The 22,739-nt window shown below is 34.1% G+C and overlaps 2 protein-coding genes across 2 annotated transcripts in view; one reads left to right on the top strand and one right to left on the bottom strand.

Annotated features, from left to right (window-relative positions):
- The window catches only part of LIN7A (lin-7 cell polarity scaffold A), a 378,990-nt gene that overhangs the window by 326,189 nt on the left and 30,062 nt on the right, over positions 1 to 22,739 (top strand). The window lies entirely within an intron of this gene.
- Positions 548 to 22,739, bottom strand: part of PTPRQ (protein tyrosine phosphatase receptor type Q) — a 192,189-nt gene continuing 169,997 nt past the window's right edge. The window contains exons 38-44 of the mRNA XM_027108215.1: positions 21,002 to 21,092; positions 15,991 to 16,067; positions 9,602 to 9,736; positions 9,239 to 9,364; positions 8,278 to 8,426; positions 4,745 to 4,955; positions 548 to 610 (exon numbers count right to left, since the gene is read on the bottom strand). Coding sequence (XP_026964016.1) covers positions 548 to 610; positions 4,745 to 4,955; positions 8,278 to 8,426; positions 9,239 to 9,364; positions 9,602 to 9,736; positions 15,991 to 16,067; positions 21,002 to 21,092 — 852 coding nt within the window. The remainder of the gene's footprint in view (positions 611 to 4,744; positions 4,956 to 8,277; positions 8,427 to 9,238; positions 9,365 to 9,601; positions 9,737 to 15,990; positions 16,068 to 21,001; positions 21,093 to 22,739) is intronic.

The following is a 22,739-nucleotide window of genomic DNA, read 5'->3' as shown; positions in this document are numbered from 1 at the left end:
TGTGTGTGTGTGTGTGTGTGTGTGTGTGTGTGTGTGTGTGTGTGTGTATGTGTGTGTGTGTGCATAATATAAGGATATAAACCATTAGCTTTGCTGTTTACAAACTGCTGTGAACTGGGAAATCATGTTTGTTGAAGTGTCTATAATGTAAGACAAAAAATACTGTTGATGAACTGTTTTTTAATATGTTGCCCAAATATACAGTATTCCTTTTTGTCACCTTCAGTTGTTCAGACGTTTTTCGCATACTGTTAAGATCTCAGTTTCATTCTGGATAACTGATGATCCTGAACAAATGACAGATTACTGTCTGCCCATTTTCCCTGCTCCCCCACTTTCATTTATCTTTGATCCAGTAGTGTTTGTTTGCTCCTTGATTGAAAAGATATTTTAGCAAGTGTGGATTGGTAGGAAAATACACTGTTTCATGGACAACATTAGTTTACCTCTTCTAAAGGAAACTTTCCAATTGCACATATTAGTTCAAGTTTATCTTATATAGAAGATGTTATGCTAAATGCAATGAGGTTAAAATCATGAGAAAAACTTAGTCCTTGTTCACAAGCAGCTGACAATCTAGTAAGCGGGGAATGCCAGCAGAGGATAAGAACTATTGAGGAGAATGTAGGAGCTAAAGTGTGGTACTGGGAATGTGTACAGTGTGTTTTAGTAGGCAGCAAGTATTCTAGTTTGGCTGGAAAATTGGAGTAAGACTGTGGGAAAGGCATTTTACGAGTTTAACTCGATAGGCAATGAAGGGCTACCGAACGGATCAGTAAAATGATCAGAGCTGTGAGCTAAGGAGATAAATCTGGCAATGAGTTCCAGAGAATCGGAAAAACAAACAATACATTTTGGTTTGGATCAAATATATATTGGAGGAGGCAGCAAATTACAGAAAGACTATCAAACTAGATACCTGAATTCAAAGGCTAGCACTACCACTGGCTGACTATGTGACATGAATGATTTGCATAAAAGGGCCTATTTTAGATGCTATCAGGAAAGTTCCGTTCTTGAGGATGGGAGTAATTAGAGTTCACGTGTATGTTCTACGTCCAAGTAGGTGAGATCAAAGATAATATATATCTGATGGTCTCTGGGTAATACAATGGCATATGGTGACTGATGCTGGAGACTCTGAAATCAGATTTCCAGTTTCAGCTCTAGCTCTTTCACCTACTTGATGTGTAACCTTGGGCAGGTTATTTAACCCGTTTTTTGTTTTTTTGTTTTTGTTTTCTCATCTGTAAAAGGCAAATCACAGCACCTACTTCCAAGAATTGTTAGGAGATTAATTAATATTTGTAAAATCCTTAGAAGAGTGCCTGGGACATAGTAATGATTCAATAAAGAAAGCTATTAGTAATCACAATAAATAAAATTATGTCTATTTCATGTAAATTTTTCATATCACAGTTGTAAGTGTATTCTTTTTTTTTTAACATCTTTATTGGAGTATAATTGCTTTACAATGGTGTGTTAGTTTCTGCTGTATAACAAAGTGAATCAGCTATACGTATACATATATCCCCATATCCCCTCTGTCTTGCGTCTCCCTCCCGCCCTCCCTATCCCACCTCTCTAGGTGGTCACAAAGCACTGAGCTGATCTCCCTGTGCTGTGGAGCTGCTTCCCACTAGCTGTTTTACATTTGGTAGTGTATATATGTCCATGCCACTCTCTCACTTCGTCCCAGCTTACCCTTCCCCCTCCCCGTGTCCTCAAGTCCATTCTCTACGTCTGCGTCTTTATTCCTGTTTTGCCCCTAGGTTCTTCATAACCATTTTTTTTTAAGATTCCATATATATGTGTTAACATACGGTATTTGTTTTTCTCTTTCTGACTTACTTCACTCTGTATGGCAGACTCTGGGTCCATCCACCTCACTACAAATAACTCAGATTTGTTTCTCTTTATGGCTGAGTAATATTCCATTGTATATATGTGCCACATCTTCTTTATCCATTCATCTGTCGATGGACACTTAGGTTGCTTCCATGTCCTGGCTATTGTAAATAGAGCTGCAATGAACATTGGGGTACATGACTCTTTTTGAATTATGGTTTTCTCAGGGTATATACCCAGTAGTGGGATTCCTGGGTCATATGGTAGTTCTATTTTTAGATTTTTAAGGAACCTCCATACTGTTCTCCATAGTAGCTGTATCAATTTACATTCCCACCAACAGTGCAAGAGGGTTCCCTTTTCTCCACACCCTCTCCAGATTTATTGTTTGTAGATTTTTTGATGATGGCCATTCTGACTGGTGTGAGGTGATACCTCATGGTAGTTTTGATTTGCATTTCTCTAATGATTAGTGATGTTGAGCATTCTTTCATGTGTTTGTTGGCAATCTGTATATCTTCTTAGGGGAAATGTCTATTTAGGTCTCCCATTTTTGGATTGGGTTGTTTGTTTTTTTGATATTGAGCTGCATGAGCTGCTTGTAAATTTTGGAGATTAATCCTTTGTCCAGACACTATAAAATTCTTAGAGGAAAACATAGGCAGAACACTCTATGACACAAATCACAGCAAGATCCCTTTTGACCCACTTCCTAGAAAAATGGAAATAAAAACAAAAATAAACCAATGGGACCTAATGAAACTTAAAAGCTTTTGCACAGCAAAGGAAACCATAAACAAGACAAAAAGACAACCCTCAGAATGGGAGAAAATATTTGCAAACGAATCAACTGTAAGTGTATTCTTTAAAACATAAATAAATAAAAACTCTGATGTAACAGCCCAGGGAGTAGATGTTGATCCTGTTAGCATGCACCGGCTTTATGAATGTGGTGCCCTCAAATTGAGGAAGCTCTGTTTTCTAGTACGAGAGCACAGCAAGTGAATTCATCATATCTTCCATGGCGGTTCACCTGGTTATAAATACTAAGTGAATAAGGACTTAGTGAATTCTGCGGAAAGCACTTGCAGCATGTCAAGTTTTATTTTTAATGTTTAAGACACCGATTTTAGAGCTTTGGCAATGGAGTAAATAAATAACAAAGTAAGTAAATATTTCTCTCCATATTGCCCTCATTCAGGCAGGAGAGCAAAATACTTTGATAGATTCGTGAAAATAGTCCATAAACATTTAAATCATTGTTATAAATTATTAAAGTTTAAATTGTGCTTTTAAAATTATGAAATATTTCAAACACAAAACTTTAGAGAATAATATAGTTTTTACTCATTATTTAATTTTAACAAATCTGTGTTGCCACATATGCTTTAAACTTTAAAACAAAATTAACAAATGCGTTTGAAACTCTTGTGGATCCTCGTGATTTCCTGGCAATCCGTCTTCTCCCTGCATTCCTCCCACATCAGAGGAAGCCATGATTCTGATGCCAGTACATACATTACCATTTATGATTTTATGTATGTACTATAATGAATGAATGCATAAAAATATGTACTACTTGTATTTTAAAAACACAAATAGCATTCTGTAAATACTTAACTATTTTTTCATTATTCTATTTTTAATCAACTTTATTGAATTATATTTTACATGGAAAAAATGCATTCACTGTATGTACACAACTTAAAGCATTTTGACAAATGAATATACCTGTATAAATAACACTCCATTCAAGATACAGAACACTTTCCTCACCCCCCTAAAGTTGCCTTTTGTCCATTGCAGTTGATTCCCCACATATATACCGCACTCCAGGTAAACACTGATTTGATCTTCATCACTCTAGATTAGTTTGACCCGCTCCAGAACTACATCTGAATCGATTCTTACAGTATGCATTCCCTTGTATCTTCTTTCACTCAGTATAATGTTTTTGAAGATTTTCACTGTTCTCATGTGTATCAATAGTTCATTTTATTTTATTGTCAAAAAATACCACAACTTATTCGTTCATTCCTGCTGATGGGTATTTGGACTCTTTCCATTTTTGGCCATTATGAATAAAACTACTAAGAGCACTATTAATACAAGTCCTTTTCTGGAAATATATTTTAATTTCTCTTGGATAAATGACTAGGATTGGTAATGCTGGGTAATATGGCAATAGAGTATTATCTTTTTTTTTTTTTTTTTGCGGTACACGGGCCTCTCACTGTTGTGGCCTCTCCCGTTGTGGAGCACAGGCTCTGGACGCACAGGCTCAGCGGCCATGGCTCACTGGCCCAGCTGCTCCGCGGCATGTGGGATCCTCCCGGACCGGGGCATGAACCCGTGTCCCCTGCATCGGCAGGCAGACTCAACCACTGCGCCACCAGGGAGCCCCCTACCGTATGATTTTTTTAATGACAAAAATCTATATTTTAAAAATATTTTTACGTCCAAACCGGAACAACAAAACAAACAACTCCCAGTTAGTTGGTTGATGACATGCTATAACAAACATTATTAGTACTAATAATAAAAAGGGATAAATATGGACAAGTGAAACACATAGAAACCTGTAACAGTTAATAAACTTTTCCCAAATACAACTTCTAGCATGTTTACAAAAGAAATTAATTTGATTCATTTTCTAAGCTTCCCAAAGGCTAAAGACAAATCCATTTAATGAATTATTTTCTATATGCGTATCAGTATAAACAGGGTAGGATGAGTAGTCAGTAACAGTGCTGAAGGATAACTGGGGCATGTGGGTTTCGGTTCTCCTATAATCCCCATCAGCTGCCGTCCCCAAGACCCTGCCCCCACCCAGAGGTTTATAATGTAGGAAAAGAGAATGTCTGCTTTGATAATATAGTTCAAGGCCATGTCTAACCAGATCACTGCCACTAAGATCCTTCCAGGCAGAAATTCTAGAGCTGATAACTGCTTGAAGTTTTAGATATCTTACCAGGTTTTGTACCATGCACATTCTTTCACTTCTCAGTTCAGCTACTAATCCATATATATCCACAAAGTCATGATCATTTACATGTTGTGTTAAGTGGTCTAGAGCAATAAAAACTCCAGTTCTTCCAACTCCAGCACTGCAGGAAGAGTGAAATTACATGCAAATTATTCAGCAAAAAGCCTGTTTATGTTGATTGTGATGAAGGAAATAAACTATGATAGCAATAAATTATAAATAGTTTCTTTTGTTATTGAAGGTAGATTTTCTTTGGATTTATATTGTTCCCAAGACTGTTTAGACAGAGCAAGATGATTATCGTTAAATACTCTGTCAAATATTCGAGTTTTTTTTTTTAACCAGTTGGACTTTCCCTGTTCTTTCATAATATTTTTAAGGGTTGTAGTTGGAGAAGTATGGGGAAGATTTTTAAAAGTCATTGAAAATTCTTAACCCCAGAAACTTTTTATTGAATATATTTTTGGTTACCAGTAGGAGTGCTAAACATGAAAAATGTCAACTGTAATAGTTAGCCCATATAGTACTTCCTCTGCATCACGTTGATAGATTCTCATGTGTTCTTTTCACCTTCCCTAGAATTTTCTTTTCCTTCCTATAGATAATAAAATTGGAAAGCTATTTCCTTTTAAGAAATTAGTTTAATACTGAAGGACAGGTATGTGCTCCATATAAACTGTTAATTGATAAACCTGACAGGATTGTTTCAGAAATTCCAATTAGAAAGACAAGACTCCTAGGTACTTAAATGGTTAATATAGGAAGTAAATCTGAAAGAAAAAAAAAAAACATCATTTGAAAGGTCACCTAATCTTAAATGTCATTTTGAACATCACGAAACTGCCATCTTTGTAGGTGAAAAATATTCTAATGTCGACAATACCTATGATTCAACCTAAGAAATAGCATTACAACATGAATCTGATCACTATAACACAGACACGTGTATGCCCGAACAGAGTAATCAGTCATTACATCATTCAATATATTTTGAGTGTCAGACACTGTCCTAGGCATCTGCAGTACAGCAGTGAACATTACCAAGTCCCTGAACTTATGGAGCTTATATTCTAGAGGACGGAGAATGGTAGTCCACACAGCAAAGAAACATGCATAGGATATACCCAGCCGCAATAAGTGCTATGGAGAAAGATAAATTAGGTTAAGGAGATAAAAGGTGATAGGGTAGGACAGGGTCATTAGAGAAAGGTTCTCTGACAATGTGATATTTGAAAAGAAACTTGAGTAGGGTTAGGGAGTGTACCACCTGGGTACCTGGGAGAGGAGCATTCCAGCCTGAGGGCGCAGGAAGAGAACAGATCTGAGTGGGCGAATGTTCTGTGTGTTCAAAGAAAAGCAAGGAGACCAGGGTGGGGAGAGTGTGTGAAGAGGTGATGGGGGGCAGGGATCAGAGTATTTGCTGTTGGGTTGGATGTGGAATGTAAGAGGAAGCAGAGAGTTGAAGATGAGTCTAGGGTTTCTGTACAAAGCAGAGTGGACTGCTGTTTACCAAGATGGGGATGAGAAGGAGGGAGTTTGGAGACTGATCTAAGTGTTCTGTTTTGGACACATCAAATTTTCAGAATGTTGTGGTTAAACTGGAAGTTAAATGTATAAGTCTAAAGTTGAGGTGAGAAGTTGGGGTTGGAGGTAATCATTTAGTAGACAGTTTTAAAATGATATTTTAAAATGATTATTAATATAAGCATACTTTTTCTCTGGTCTCTTTTATGTATTTAAATCACAAAGGAGGAGACTACTCTTTTTGAGGCTACAAGAGAGATGGTACTTTTCTTTTTTAATGGATTTTTAAATCCACTGTTTTAATCCAGTGGCAGTGTATATGTAAAACATGGAGAAGCTGAAGGAAGCTTACTATCCGTTTTAATCATCAGTGATGCCAGTTTAAAATCAATCACTGACTTTATAAGCAAACTGTTATTCTATTTATACTATATACTGATCTGTTAAAAATTTTATATATATGGGGGGGATATGGAATTGGGAGGGTAAGAATGAGGCTTTTACTTTTAATTCTATATGCTTTTTAAATGTAAAAAAGATATCTCATAATGAGCAAGCATTTGTGTATTACTCTTACAATTTAAAAAATCTAAAATATTCCTGGAAGATGTAGACTCATTTAAATTACATGCTGAGTTTTTTCCTCTAAAAAAAAAAGTTTAAAAATTGAATGGATTAATATTTTCTTACATATTTAACCACATTAATTATAGTATATTCCCATTAGAATAATTATCCATCAATTAATTTCTGGAATTATTATAATTAATAATAATGGGTTAAAAGATATTGTTACTTAAATTTTTTTATTGTAGCAAAAGATACATAACATAAAATTTACCATTTTAACCATATTTAAGTGCACAATTCAGTGGCATTAAGCACATTCAGTCTTGTGCAGCCAACACCACTCTGTTTCCAGAATATTTTCATCATCCCACACAGAAGCTATGTACCCGTTAAACAGTAACTCTCCATTTCTCTCTCTCCCAAGTCCCTAGTAACCACAATTCCAGTTTCTTGTCTCTATGAATTTACCTCTTGTAGGTATCTCATGTAAGTGGAATCATAAAACAGTATATTATCACCCACTTTTTCTTTAATTTGCAAACTACAGCTGTTGACGAAACTCATGTTGAGATTGACTTAGATATGTTAGAAATCATAAATCATATCAATATGTCCAGAACTCTGAATTCTAAACAACTGTGAGTTTTATTTCTTTTTGCGGGGGAGTATTGGTATTTCAGTGGTATAAAATACCAGTGAAAATAAAGAGGGGAAAAAATCTTCATTTATGGTCACATTCTATTTATCATGTTCAAAAAGCTAGGTCAAAGAAAGATATTTGAATAGTTTGTAAAAACTCTGAATCATGCTTGGGTTGGTCACTTAATTTGATCTTTATTTTAAAGTTCATTTTCTTTATTCTTTGTAAGTCAAATCTAGAAACTTGCTTTTGCAAAAAAGTTTAAATTAGTATATTAGACTAATATCAGTTGAAATAATGAAGGATCAGATGTTTATTCGTAAAAATAAAAAAATCCTACATACCCACACTCATCCATTTGATGTGTAGCCACATCAAAAATGGGCTACAATTTTTTTGTTTTTAATTTGAAGGCCTTCGAGAGGTATAATCCAGTCAAGATTTCAGGAAAATTCCTGTACCAGGATATATATTTCCCTTGCTTTTAGACATAGTCATTACTCATTTTATCTCTGCCATCTAACCTTTTATAAAACTACATCTTGATTTGTTATAACCAGTAAAATATCTGAAAACTAAAAGCTGGATTGAATCTACATTAACATTCTGCCAGAAAATCAATGGTGTCGTGATAATAAAAAGGTCACGCTGAGTTTCAGTACCATTTCTAGTGTTTCTAGTGTTCAGAGGTTCTAAAAATCTCTCTTACCTGCAGTGAACAACCATAGGTGTGGTGTCATGTGCTCTGCTTGCTCGAACCAACTTCACAAAGTGAACTAGAGGCGCACTGTTTTCAGGAACCCCATGCTCAGGCCAAGCAGTAAAGTTACACTGTCTAATGGTCATGCAATCCCCATGCTAGACAAAATGACATTAAAGAAACATGATAAGACAGCTGACTTGCCAGGTTTTCAAGGTGATCTTTTAAAATGACAATTTACCAAACAGAAGAAACTGTGTTTTCATAATTTCCTATAAGAGAAGCCTTCTACTATTGCTACAATAAAGAAAATTGCCTTTCTGTATGAATGCAAACAATGAGAAGGCTTGCAAGCAGATGATAATGTAGGGTATTTAAATTCAAATATAATGTAACGTTTTGTAACACCAGAGTAGTAGATTTTGAACAATTGTGACCTAACAACTTAAACACACTCACAAATTATTCACAACACAGGTATAGAGTATCTGATAATGTCAGAAAGTATAAAGATCCTTATATCATTTTCTGTGTTTATAGGCCTTTACGTTATATAAGTGGGATCCTATGCTATCGCTTCTGTGTTGGTTCTGGATTAAACAGAAAATCCAGTTATTAGGATGTAGACAGAGATAAGTGATTTGGGAAATTCCTGTTTTAAATCAGATATTACAGTTTCTTTATAAAATAAGATAAACTTAGTGATCTAGTTGTTTCCTCCTTTTTCTTCCCCTGTCTACCTAAGAATCTGATATTAACTGGTTAATATGAACTTTATATAATTTGGAATTAAACACAGTGACGTAGATATTGAAGGCAGGTGCCAATTCAAAACTTCTATTTTGAAAATAATAGAAAAGCATTATTGAATATACAGGTATCAAGCAATATGTCTAGAAATTAATTTTACTTTAGACATTTAGAACATTCATATTTTATATCATGTTTGACTTCCCCTCCTTTTTTTTACCCTTTCAATTTTCAGATCTCTGATGGTCCAATCTATTTGAACATCCTCCATTAGCTTTGTAATCACTATATCTCCGAAGACAGTAACTGGTTTGTTGTCCTCTGGCCAATACTGATGGCATCTGATCTGTATTCAGAAAAGAGTCACCAGTCATAAGAACCATTGTTTTATATAGATACGTTTGTGTGTGTGTGTGTGTGTGTGTGTGTGTGTGTGTGTGTAAAATATCACAGTTATCACTGCTAAGATAAAACTGCTTTATAGATGTCCAAGTCATTGATGACTCAAAGTATTAGCTAAAATTGTCACACATATATTAACAGAATTGTAAAAGTTTTGTGAAAAGATTTTCAAATAACTTACCCGCCCTTTTTCAAAACACTGTGTTAGCATTACTAATGTTTTTGCTCTGGTTTCCCACACCATTCTCCAAAAATCCCCAACTGTTCCTGGTAATGGACCTTGAGTAGCAATAAATTCATTTGGACATAAGTAGCCCTAGAATGATATAATTATAACACTGCATCAATATTTACATATATATAGTATTTTTTAGTTTTTGAGCAACGTAAGAAAAACATACTAGTTTGAGATGACCTAATATTTTAAAATATTGTACATTTTTGAATGCTAAATAATAATAGTACTCAAAATTTCCAACATTAATTTTAACCTCACAATGTAATATACTATACAGCTAACTGTTCTTAAAATGTATTTCTAACTCTGAATAAAGCAGTAAAGACTAAAAAATAATAATACCACTTTACAGCAGACAATATGCTAAGCATCTTATAGTTAGTATTTCAATTAATTTGTTTCTTATAAAAACCTTGAGAATTAGAACTATTATTATCCTCATTTTAGAGAGGAAGATATTGAAGCTAAGGAATGTGAAGTAATTTGTGGAAGATTTCACAGTTGGTAAGGTAGTCTGAGTCCAGAGCCAGCGCTCTTACCCATTCCACTAAGTTACTGTCATATATTTAAAGATTGTGCAGATATTTTCATACTCTTTCTCCAAGAAATTACTTATCTATGTAAACTATGGCATTAGTAATTATTCTCCAGAGCTCCAGACCAAGAGTAATGTGAATAATAAGAAGGTTCATTTAACTACTATAGGACCTGAGATTTGTCTCAACCCTATTATGAGAGCTCTTGTAGATTTTATCAAGTTATTCTAAAACTCAGTCCATTCACCTGGAATGTAAGGATGCCACTTGAGTCATATCTGTGGATTTTTCTTAAAGAAAGGTACTGTATAAATAAAATATAGTAATGAAATTACATGTATTCCAAACATCAAAATATTTTGAGGAATGAGGATTAAAGGTGAACTTTATTTTTAAATTGGAATTGTCTCAGTAGCCAGAGAATACAGTATTACACTGAATAAATATACATTTTAAAGTTCAAGGGGCCCTAAAATCTAATCCAACCAGTGTATTTTACTCTAAAGAATAATGAGCTACTTGAGGTGATTTTCCCAAAATCACCCAGTGACAGTGTCTGGTATAAAACCTTGAGTCTCTTAAATAAACTATATGCTAAAGCATTTCTATGTTTCCAGTCTCAGTTGAAATATATAATTATTTTACATTGTAAAGGTTTTTTTTTTAGGTTAAAAAAGTAATATATAGTCAGTGTAGAATGTTTGGAAAATTCAGAAAAATACATAATAGAATGTGGAATTAATCTGTAATCTCACTATCCATAATGAAGCACCATTAATATTTTAGTCACTTTCTCTGCAGACTTTTAAAATATGCACATTCCTCCATTCAAATAATATTTATGAAGGTCTACTGTGTGTCAGGCACTATTCTAGGAGCTGAGGATTCATCACTGACTAAAATTCCTACTCTCATTTATCTTATATTCTAGTTAGGGGAAATAGACATCAAGCCTATTAATAAGTCTATTAAATAAACAATTTACATAGAGTTTTTAAAAGTGATGTGTTGTGAGAGAGAGTTTTCAGAAAATAGGGTGTTCAGAAAAGACTCATGGGTGAAATCTGAGGAAAGAACTGAAGCAGAAAGGGGGTAATCCCTTCAAGATCTGAAGGAAAAGTGTTCCAGGTAGAAAGTCAAGTATAACAGCATTAAAGGAGAGATGTGTCTGGAATGTTCTAAGAACAGCAAGTGGCTGGAATGAGGGGGACAGTAATAGAAGGTGACGTCGGAAAGAACAAGGGAGGGAGGACAATGGTGCTTTAGGTCCTAGAGTAGGTAATTATAAGATCTTGGATTTTACTCTGAATGATATGGAAAGCCTTTGAAAGATTTTGAACATACAGAGTATATGGTTTAAGAGTTTCATCCTGGTTTCTGTAAGACAAGCTGATATGGTTTAAAGGAGAAAGGAGGGAGAGTAGTTAGAAGGTTATTGCAACAATCCAACCAAGGGTTAGTTTGGGCGATAGCAGTGGGGATTGTGAGAAGTGATAAAATCTGGATAAATTCTGAAGACAGAGCCAAGAGAATTTGCTTATGGATTGGATACTGGGTATAAGAAAAATAGAGAAGTCAATAATGATTCCAAATGAAGATGGGGAAAACTTCAGGAAGAGCAGACTTAAAAAAATTTTTTTTTTTTTACTTAAGTATAGTTGATTTGCAATGTTGTATTAGTTTCTGGTGTAAAGCAAAGTGATTCAGTTATACATATATAATATATATTCTTTTTCATATTCTTTTCCATTATGGTTTATTGCAGGATATTGAATATCATTCCCTGTGCTATACAGTAAGACCTTGTTGTTGTTTATCTGTTTTATAGATAGTACTTTATATCTGCTAATCCTGAACGCCTAATTTATCTGTCCCCTACCCCCTTTCCCCTTGGGTAACCATAAATTTGCTTTCTATGTCTGTGAGTCTGTTTCTGTTTCATTTGTATCATATTTTAGATTGCACGTATAAGTGATATCATATGGTATTTCTGTCTTTTTCTTTCTCTTTCTGACTTACTTCACTTAGTATGACAATCTCTGGGTCCATCTATGTTGCTGCAAATAGCTTTATTTCATTCTTTTTTAATGGTTGAGTAATATTCCTATGTATATATACACCATATCTTTATCCGTTCACCTGTCGATGGACATGTAGGTGGCTTCCATGTCTTGGTTACTGTAAATAGTGCTGCTGTGAACATTGGGGTGCAAGTACCTTTTTGAATTAGAGTTTTCTCCAGATATATGCTCAGGAGTGGGATTGCTGGGTCATATGGTAACTCTACTTTTAGTTTTTTAAGGAAGCTCCATACTGTTTTCCATAGTGGCGGCACCAATTTACATTCCCACCAACAATGTAGTGGGTTCCCTTTTCTCCACACCCAGGATAAGCAGGTTAAAAGGAAAATCAAGAATTCATAATGGAAATATTAAACTTGAAATTTCTTTTGGATATTCAAGTGGCAATGTCATGAAGGCAACTGAGTATATGAGCTTGGAATTCAGAAAGAAGTCCAAACTAGAGACATAATTTCAAAGTAGTTAGCAAATAGATCTTACTTAAAATCACAAGAATGGTTGAGATTGTCAAAGAAATGAGTTTGGAAAGAAACAGTAAATTCAAGGATTGGGCTGTAGATAATTTCAGTGTTTGGTGGCCAAGGAGATAAGAGAGAACCAACGAGACTGAGATGAAAGTGTCAAAGCTGTAGATGGAAAATCGAGAGAATGATGTCCTGGAAGCGTTTTAAGGGTGAGGACAATTAACTGTAATTGATCAATTTATAAAATGTTTCTCCTAGTTATTTGCATTTCCCTTTTTCAGGGATTCAGTGTCCTTTGGTACTATAATCTTCTACCAGAGTAGACGAAATCTGATGTTTCTGATACGATTACAGCTCCTTTGCATCATAGCCTTTAATCTTCAGTCTCCAGCTATGGTAAAAGCTATCCTCAAATTGAAGTAATTTCAGGCATCTCAGGTTGACAGGAGAGATAATTTGGGGTGGTGGGTTGGGGTCTTGTCCCATTACATAATGTTCTTATTGTTAGCTTTCTTGAAAACATTCCTAAAGTCACGTGTACAATTAGTGGTTGTTTACAAGGATGCAGTATCTATTTTCCTCCCTACCTCTCTCCCACAGTCCATCCTTAATCAACATTTTCCAGGCTCTCTTTGAGTCCTAGCTTCAGGAGCACAATTCCCAAGAAGAGCCAAGGGCAGAGAGATAAACATATAGTAATCTAATTACAGACCCAGGACTGGAGTTCCCAGTCTTAAAGTACATCCTTCAGACCACCTACTGGTCTTCCCTTTTCCCTTCTCCAGACTTCACTTTTTCTTTTCCATCTAAACACTAGTTATTTTGCTTTTTCTCTACCTTGCTCTATAGTTCTTTTCCCTTTTCCTCCAGCTTCCAAAGAAATAGGAATTCAGAGTCCATTTGTAGATGGCCTTTGTCTTTTGCTCCTGGAACAAGTGTTCATGAACTTTCAGATGGAGGTGCCATGGAACAAAAGTGGGGAGTTGGGGGAAACTGAGGCATCAAACATTCATTCTGAGAAATCTTCACTATTTCTGAGGTGAAGCCTGCCTGAGTTTGGGGATAGAGAAGTGAGAGGCCACTATGGTATTATGACTTTGTCTATTTCCATCTGTTCCTGACATCCCAGGCGAAGGAGATATCCCCAGAAGTAAAAGCAATACAGCATACTGCCCACTCCAATACTGAAACCTGCCTTAATGTAAAGTGCTTTCCATCTGGGCCTGCTTACCATGTAGCTCAGTAATGATTACGCATATCATTACATATGGGTCATAGTGAATTTGTTGTAAAATTTATTATATTACAACATCACTTGACCACAGCAGAATATATATATATATGTATTAATGTACTCAGATTTAGTTTATTGCTCATCCTGTATTGTGATCTTCTTATGGTTGTCTCCTGACAACTTATAATATTTAGAGGGAACACTGGGGGTTCATGAATATTCCTTTGTTTATGTGTGGTTCAGTTATACCTCCTAAAACTGTCTGGTTGCCTTCCTAATCATATTCATAACCTATACTGTCATCCCATAACTGGTTGAACATTATAGGATACAAGCTATTCATTTGTATCTACTTATTGGTGAATAAAAATGATACGAATTAATAGATCACTGATACAACAATTTGTTCTTGCTCTGTTCTATGGTATCATAAAATATATGATTGTTTAAATTTAAATATCTAAATGTATATATGCCTCATTCTACAAATCAAAGTAAAACGTCTACATGCTATATTGTTTAGGATACAATTAAAATTGGTAAGCACAAGATTTCACCAAAATCTTTAGAAAAGAATTACATTTTCAGGGAAATCAATGATTTGATAAATGAATAAAATATATCATTACAATAGTAAATTTGGGTTTTCTTCAAAATAGATTTAAAGTTCTAGCACAAAAATGGGATGAAATTCAAAGGATGACTTATTAACCTCTGCAACCCCCCGTCACTTCTCCTATTAAGAAATCTTAAATGCTCCCATTGTTCACTTATTTCACAATAAGATTCAATATATAATTGTAATTTTGGAGTAATTATCAACCAATATAAAATTCAGGATGAATTCTTCTTTTCCCCCTTAACAGAGTCTTGGGGAGAATGGGACATAGAACAGGTTATGTTTGATGTTGGGGAAAGGATGGAGCATCACATAAGCAGAGCCCCAGTGGGACCAAATGAAATGGCAGGCCTGGATAAGAAGACTGAATAAGGAAAAAATAAAACACCAGTGGGAGTGTGGGCAGTAGAGGGAACCTTCAGGTATCTGTAGAGTCATGATAAGAAGCATAGTTAACCTTGGTATGTATTAGAATTGAAGTCAGTGGTGAAAATGTAAGGGAACATATCTTGTTTTTATAAAACAACTGTGTATTTGAGTAGTTCAGTGATAGAATCATCTGCCTTAAGGAGGAAATAGGTGAATCAATGCCAAGATAGGCTAATATCTAATTACAAGTAATTTTTCAGAAAGATTTCCTGGGTGAATGGTTGGATTAAATAACCACAAAAGCAGTTCCTACCCTCGGATTTCGTGATTGTGTCAACCCAAGTGGAGGTCTTGGGTGCATCTAAGGTTTCTGTGTACCTATGATAGTGGTGAGCATTGAGAGAACAAAAGAGCCATGGAGAGGGAGAGATCCTTAAAACACTTTGGTTTATTCAACTTTCAATCCAATGCAGCAAGTATTATCTGTGATGTGCAACATAGTATACTAGGCATGTCACAGTTCACCCCATGTTGCTTCACTTAAGATATGCTCGTTGAGTAGCTACAATGGAGTGCACGTTCTGTAAGTAGCTGAGGATGAAAAGAACAAGGCATCACAGTTCCCTAGAAGGACTGAAAATCTAGAGGGGAGGAAGAGCATAATAGGTTTTTATATTATATGGACATGACTGTACATATGACTAATTTTTCTTTGAAAGAGAGGTTGGCTGACCTCATTGTGTACAGAGAATATTCTGACAAACGTAGGAAATAGTGGAAAGACCAGGGGATATGTAGCTAGAAGTTGTACGTCTCCCACTTATTAGTGAAATGATCGTTGGGTAAATTGCAATCTCTGTTTGGAGCCTCCGTTTCCCCATGTATAAAATAGGGATACATAATGTTGTTGTAAGGAACTGGTACATTAAATTCATAGAGGTTGTAATGATTTTCTTGTTTTAAATAGCTTGAAGAGTAATACTGCAGTATTTATGTTTTATAAAAATATATATAAAAATAGCAACTTACAGAAACATAGCTGGCATTAATATAATCCGATCCTGGAATACTGGCATCAGCTATCAGTTTCACTCTGTTATTGTTATCTAGAAGAAAATATAAGAAATTAATGCTAATTCACTTTGCTACTTTCTTACTATAGCAGTATAGAAAGAAGTTCATGATATAACATCAAAAATTATAGACGGCTGTAAAATTTTAAATAGAAAGTCCCTCTTATTCCATATTTCCACTACCCAGAGACAATGACTATTAATATGTTCTTGTATTTATTTCCAGGATTTTCTATATATATATTCATATAAAATTGACCACAAGTGGGCAATATACACACTATTCTGCAAAAATTTATTTACCTGTATCTTTCCATATTAGCATAAACAACAATATCTAGCTCATTACTTTAAAAAGCCATATAGTATTTCAGTGCTTGAATATAACATACTTATTTAGCTCTTTAGGGTGATTTAAACTCATCTCATTTTGTTATTATAAAAAGCTGAATAAATATAACTGGACTTTTTGCACATATGTAGGAGTCTATTTGTAGAATACATTACCAGCAGTAAAATTCCCAAATCATATTGTGCATCTCAAATTTTGAAAGATACTGACAAATTGTTCTCAAGTTATATCATATCACTCTGAACAAAAGTGCCTGAACAGTTTGAACAACTTTCCTCTTAGTTTCACTGCCATATTATTAAACATTTTAATTTATGACCTTTTGATAGTTACAAATTGATGTCTCCTAATATTTATATTTTCTTAAATATGAGTGAAATTGAGCTTCTTTGCTTATGCCTTGGCCATTTTAAATACATTTTCTATTTACATTTTCATATACTATTTTTCTAAAAATATACTAAGAATGTTTTACATGTATTGAATTTTTCTTTTAGTTTGTCATTTGTCTTTGCCTCTATCTATTAATCAGTTTATCTGCTAGCTACCTTGCCATAGATAAAATTTATATATTTTATAATCAAATTTCTCATTATTTTTCATTATGGCTTCACTGTGGCTTCTTGTGTGATATATACAAAGGTCTTTGTCACACCAATATTCTTATTTTCACAAATTCATTCATAGTTCCTTCTGGGACGTTAATAGGGTTTTCTGCTTTTGTTTTAAATATTTTGATTTTTGATCCATTGGGCTTTTTTTTCTTTTGAAACAGAATGAGGTAAAATCTACCTTTATTGTTTGTTTGTTTGTTAACATTTGGAACAACAAATAGTCCATCCTTACTCCCTTGTTCAAAACACCACTTTTATCACACACTAGTTTTCCCTATGTGTTTAGGTCTATTTCTGGACCATTTATACTCTTCCCTTAATTTATCTGCCTATTCTTTCTTTAATACCAAACTTTTAATTATTATTTTTTAGACTTTTAAGGTATGGCAAAATTAGATAACCTTTACACATTACTTTTCTTCAAAGAAAAGTATCAAAAATTATTTTTTCCTGAGAATTTTTACTGAGTTGGTATTATAATTGAAATGTCCAGTGCTAATTTTAACTAGACAAGGGAATGATATCTATTACTATTACTACTTCTCTATTACTACTTCTCTATTACTACTTAATTATTTTGAAGGTTTTTTGTTTGTTTTGTTTTGTTTTTAATCTTAATGGGAAGGCACTCAGTATTGAAGGAAAAATAGGTAAATGTGGGTTTGTGTTTGAATTACAGATGATCTATCTACCATTTATGGCATTGGGTGAATTGCTTAACTTCTCCGTTCCTTTGTTACCTCAGCTATAATATATAGTTATAATATTTATTTTGTAGAATCCTCTGAGGAAAACTTATACGAAAGCTTATAGAACTCATAAAGCTGTATAGAACACAAAACACGTTCTTATGTTCTTAAAATTAAGCACGTTGTATGTTAAATGACTTTGCTGTACCAATAGTAATCATAATAACCTGACCAATGTGTTTGAATCTAAAGAAGGGGGATTGTTCAAGCAAATTTATGTGAATGATTTATATCCCAAAGATTTTGAATTTGGTATGATCTGCCTATTTTAATGACATTGTGGCCAGTCATGTAACTAAGGAAGGGAAGCCATCAGATTTCTATTCACTCGATATGCCTGCTTATAACTGAGTCAACAGCAAGCTAAACTTTTCTTCATGGTGTTGGAACACTTCTGAAGGTCATAGTGTCCTGTCAAAGACTTGGAAATCTCTTCTGCACGCATTTGCTGCTAATTCTAGTATCTTAAAGCCCTGTAAGCTAATATCTTCTAAAATGCACTGTGATATTTGAAATCCTACTTCCTACATTACTCAGGGGAAACAATGAATCTCACTTAGCTGACTCAAGCTAAAATTCAGACTCTATTAAATGAATTCACTCTCTACGGGAGAAAAAAAACATTTCAGCTTTATGGCTTCTCTGCAAGCATAATGGGAGAATGTATTTAGTTTAAACATTTCATTTTCTTGTTCCACGTATATGTGGGCAGGGGCGAGGGTCTGTTTGTCCGTATAGGCAGAAGTGAGCTTATAGCTTGTCTTCCAACTGAGGTTAGGGAAGTAGGTTTATCATCTCCAGACCGTAGACTCTAAGGGCCTGTTACTAAATTTTTTTTCACCCAGAAAGTTAGAGGCTTTTAAAAATGAGCAGTCTATTGATTACTAACAATCATAAGAACTAATATTTAGGAGAGCTTCCTGTGTTCTGGTATTGGGCAAAGTGATTTACATGGTTATTTCATCTACTCCTGAAAGTTAGGAGGTCGACACCACTAAATAATATGTCCAGTCACTAAAGTAGTTAGTAGGTAAACAGAACTGCAGCCCAGGAAGTTTGATTAGAGCCCACATGGTTTTAGTCATTTTACTATACAGCAGGCAGTATGTATTAGTTGAACTAATAAATTATTCTAATAATATTCTTGAAAAATATAACATTCTTCCTAACAAAATTATTTCTTATAGGACCTCCAACTCTTTAAGAGGACACTTAAGAAAAAGCTTTCCCCTAAAAATCCATTAAAGGATATTGGATGTGGATGTAGTATATTATTAGAAAAATTACCATAAGTTTTCTGTACTGAAATCAAGAAGAAAGCAGAATACAATTGGACATTATCCATTTGACTCTAGAAAAGGCGAAAAACATGCATGCAAAGCTTTTAATATTCCAAAACGTCCTTGGTTTACAACATAATTCCATCACTAGTTATTTTTTGTCTTAGCTTTAGATATCTGGATAATCTTACCCCTCAGTTCTTGTTGTTTTAAGGATGTCTGTTTAGTTATATTGACCACTCGTATTCACTTCTTATGCTGTAAGAGCTAGCAAGCTAGCATTATGTGACTTTTCCTATGGCCATTATGTGAACCCAGAAGATAATGCACTGAGATCTTAATAATAAAAGATTGAAATGACACATTTTTTAAAATGTCTAACATATCAAATTTTTATATATATTTTTAAGTCAGATACTCTTTAGTCTTTGGAAATAAGTTAGATATATTTGATTTACTTATATATAGTGATACACATTACTTCAGCCAAATACACAAGTGTAAATAAATATTAAATATTCCACAGTAACTGTCCTTCAATCACACTATAGTACTTGTTTTCACAGAATATCACTAAGTAATCATGAAGCAGAGAGTCTGAAGGAAATTTAGGTATAGATGAATATAAAAACATGAGAATTTCCGTATCTCTTAAATTTATGATGCATCCAACTCAAGTTAACTCTCTGAAAGGGGAAACAAAAGGACTTATTAAGAAAGGTCATGCCCCAGGAATTGAGAGATGTAACACTAACATTCCTTATTTCCTACAATGATGTCTTATTTGTCAACTTACTCTTAAAGTCATTTACCTTTGATTTGTTTTGTTCCGGGAAGGATTTTAGGTGATTACAGCTATTTGTATTTTCATCCTTTTCTAATTCTTGGGAATTAACAGATTCCGTTAGATTACTACCTGCTATATCATGTTGCCCTAAATTTGTTTACTTCATGCCTCTAGTTCTAGAATAACAGAATATGGTCCATTTCTTCCTATCCATATCCTTATGATTTTACATTCTGTGATTACACCCTTCTTTAAGTCTGTGTCTTTCTAGACAGAAGAGTTCAATTTATATATATATATATATATATGGAAGTTTCCCCAATACAGTTTGGAAAAGGCATAGAACATAGAAAAATATATATATACTAACTCTAAAATTAGGAATATTTTAAAACTCTAGATTTTGAAACAATACTATTTCAGAGCTTAACAAATACCACTTTTTAATTTCATATATAAAAATGTATTGAATCAGAATATAGTTAGTAGGAATATCTGTTGAAAAAAAATATCAAACATATAGCTATTATTAGCAGAGGAATGTTATTTTTTTTCACATCACTGCTAAGTCTTAAAGCAATAATATGGTTTTTTATTTCACATCAGTAGACATTCTTTTTAATGACATAAGGAATAATAACAGTGTACCATGTAAGATGGTTTCTTTTCTTATTGACTGAAAAATGAAGCCATGTTCACTGTGGTAAGGCACAAGCCCGCCTCCTTTGTAAAACCAATCCTGGTAAGCATACATTTACTCTGATCTTCAATGAATATTTTGCAATGCATTTTTTACATTCCTTAACAAAGCACTGCCATGCTTTTAAGAAAACTAATGCACAAAGTTATGTGTGAACTTTCTCTTTTCATTTGAGAACTAGGTCTGTAGGAAGATATTAGAAAGGTTCGTTACTTGGGTTAAATTACAAAGCTAAGAAACTACTAGGTCTACAGTTTCTTACACCTGCATGAGTAAACCTTGTGTGAATAAGCTGAAAACCATGTACATTAACTTTAATAAATATTAACAAAGCAAAAAAGATACAATTTAACAGCTGCTGATAAAATGCATTATTATAATCCAATTAATATGTAATATATATTTAAGAAAAAATGCTAAAATGCATTTTGCTCTCATTTGAAAATGTTTCATTATCTAAAACCAGAAATAGTATGTACACATACATGGTTTTATGTTTGGAAAGCGGTTTTTTGCTCTGTTCCAAGGCAGATCAGCATCAGTGGAAGAAAGATCCTGAAGAAATTTTGGTAATTCCTGTGGATTGAAGTCATTGCAAAGTTTAGATTTATTTCAGAGGTAAACAAGAAGTTCCACTTAGTAAAAGACTATTCTTTATTCTAAATCCTTTTACTTTTAAAATGACAACACTTCTCATAACTGCAGAAGCAAGGTCAAATTAACAGTAATGAACTTACATGAACTTTCACTGAAAATTCCTGAATAGAATTGATTAGTTGAGCTACTGCTTTCTCTGGCATAATTTCTTTGCCCTTTGGGAAGCTCTGAGGTGCAGCAACCATGTTAGTAACTCCTTTCATAATTTACTAATGGTTTTGTCAAATACACTGTATTATTTAATATTTTAATGTCTACTTAGTAGGGTAAGGGAGTTGGTGATTTATTTTTTGTTTTTTCTCGTCAGGCAGTGTGATTTCACGCCTATTAATTGGTACAACATTGGTCAGTTTGTGAGAAAATGCCAAAGGTCAATTCCTGTTCTTAGTGGGCATTGTTAAATCGATAGCGGAATGCAAAGATGTGATAAAGAATTATCAGAGGAAGGGTCAAGATCTGTTATTGACATTTTGGTGAAAAATCACGATATAATCCATTCATCATAAAGAAAGCTGGTGCAAGAAAATGTGTTCATTATTTTGCTGAGCTGATGATTTACATTTATGAAATTTATAGTTTTCCGTATTAGAAATGCCTCAATTTACCAGATTCCTTAAAAAGTGTTAAAACCGTGGGGTTTTGCAATTTTTCCCCACTTTATTATAAAGGATTTCTTTTAATTGGATAATTTTCCCTTCTCCCTTATTTTTCCTCAAAGAGAATTCTGGACAGTATTTTATGAGTGTGTATGTGTTAGAGAAGAGGGATAGTGTTAATAAGCATCTGAATTCTGGCGTTTTGGCACTAAAGGCTTAGAAAAAAAATTTTTAACCAAGTGAGGAATCCTAGAACAGCTTCCTTGTGTCAGGTTTTGGGAGTATATGTCAGCATATTTATAAAAGACAAAGAAATAGAGGGGGAAAAGAAGATGAATTGGAATCACCTGAAAAGTGGTACCTATTTTTCTGTAGTTACAGAAGTTTCCATTTATAGATTTAAATGATTATGGCCTTGATAATTAATACCCAATTACTAGGTTGACTGTTTGGATAGTAATGTTACACTCAGTGGTCTTATTCTTATCAGAGCACACAGGGCCTCAACCAACCTTTCCTATGTAGCTCTTTCTCCTACGGTTCCCAGTTTTTAGTGGGATCACAGATGAGTGGAACTGCTTTGCATCCTTATGTTTTTGCATTCATTCTCTCTCTCTAGAATACCTTTCCCCCTTTATATACTTATTGGACTTCTGCTCCATCCTAAAGTTCATCTGGCAGGTCACCTTTTTGTAAAGTCTTTTCTGACAGCTATCCAAACAGAGTTGATCCTCACTTCTTTCTGCATAGCTCCATCATGATATGGTGTCATTTGGGTTTTTTTTTTAATACATGTCTGCAGTTCTTCTTCATCATTTGACCTTCTTTATGAAACCATCACTATGATGGCAAATAGTTGTGCCAGCCACTATTCTTAGTATTACACACATTCAATCAGTTTAGTATTCACAATTCAACAAGATAGATACAGCATTTTACAAATGAGGACATTGAACAACAGAGAGTTTAA

The sequence above is a fragment of the Aethalodelphis obliquidens genome, unplaced genomic scaffold (assembly GCF_003676395.1).
Source record: "Aethalodelphis obliquidens isolate GAN/ISIS:26980383/991018 unplaced genomic scaffold, ASM367639v1 scaffold8, whole genome shotgun sequence".
NCBI lineage: Eukaryota > Metazoa > Chordata > Mammalia > Artiodactyla > Delphinidae > Aethalodelphis > Aethalodelphis obliquidens.
Note: the sequence above shows the minus strand (reverse complement) of the source record. Positions and strands in the feature narration are given on the sequence as shown.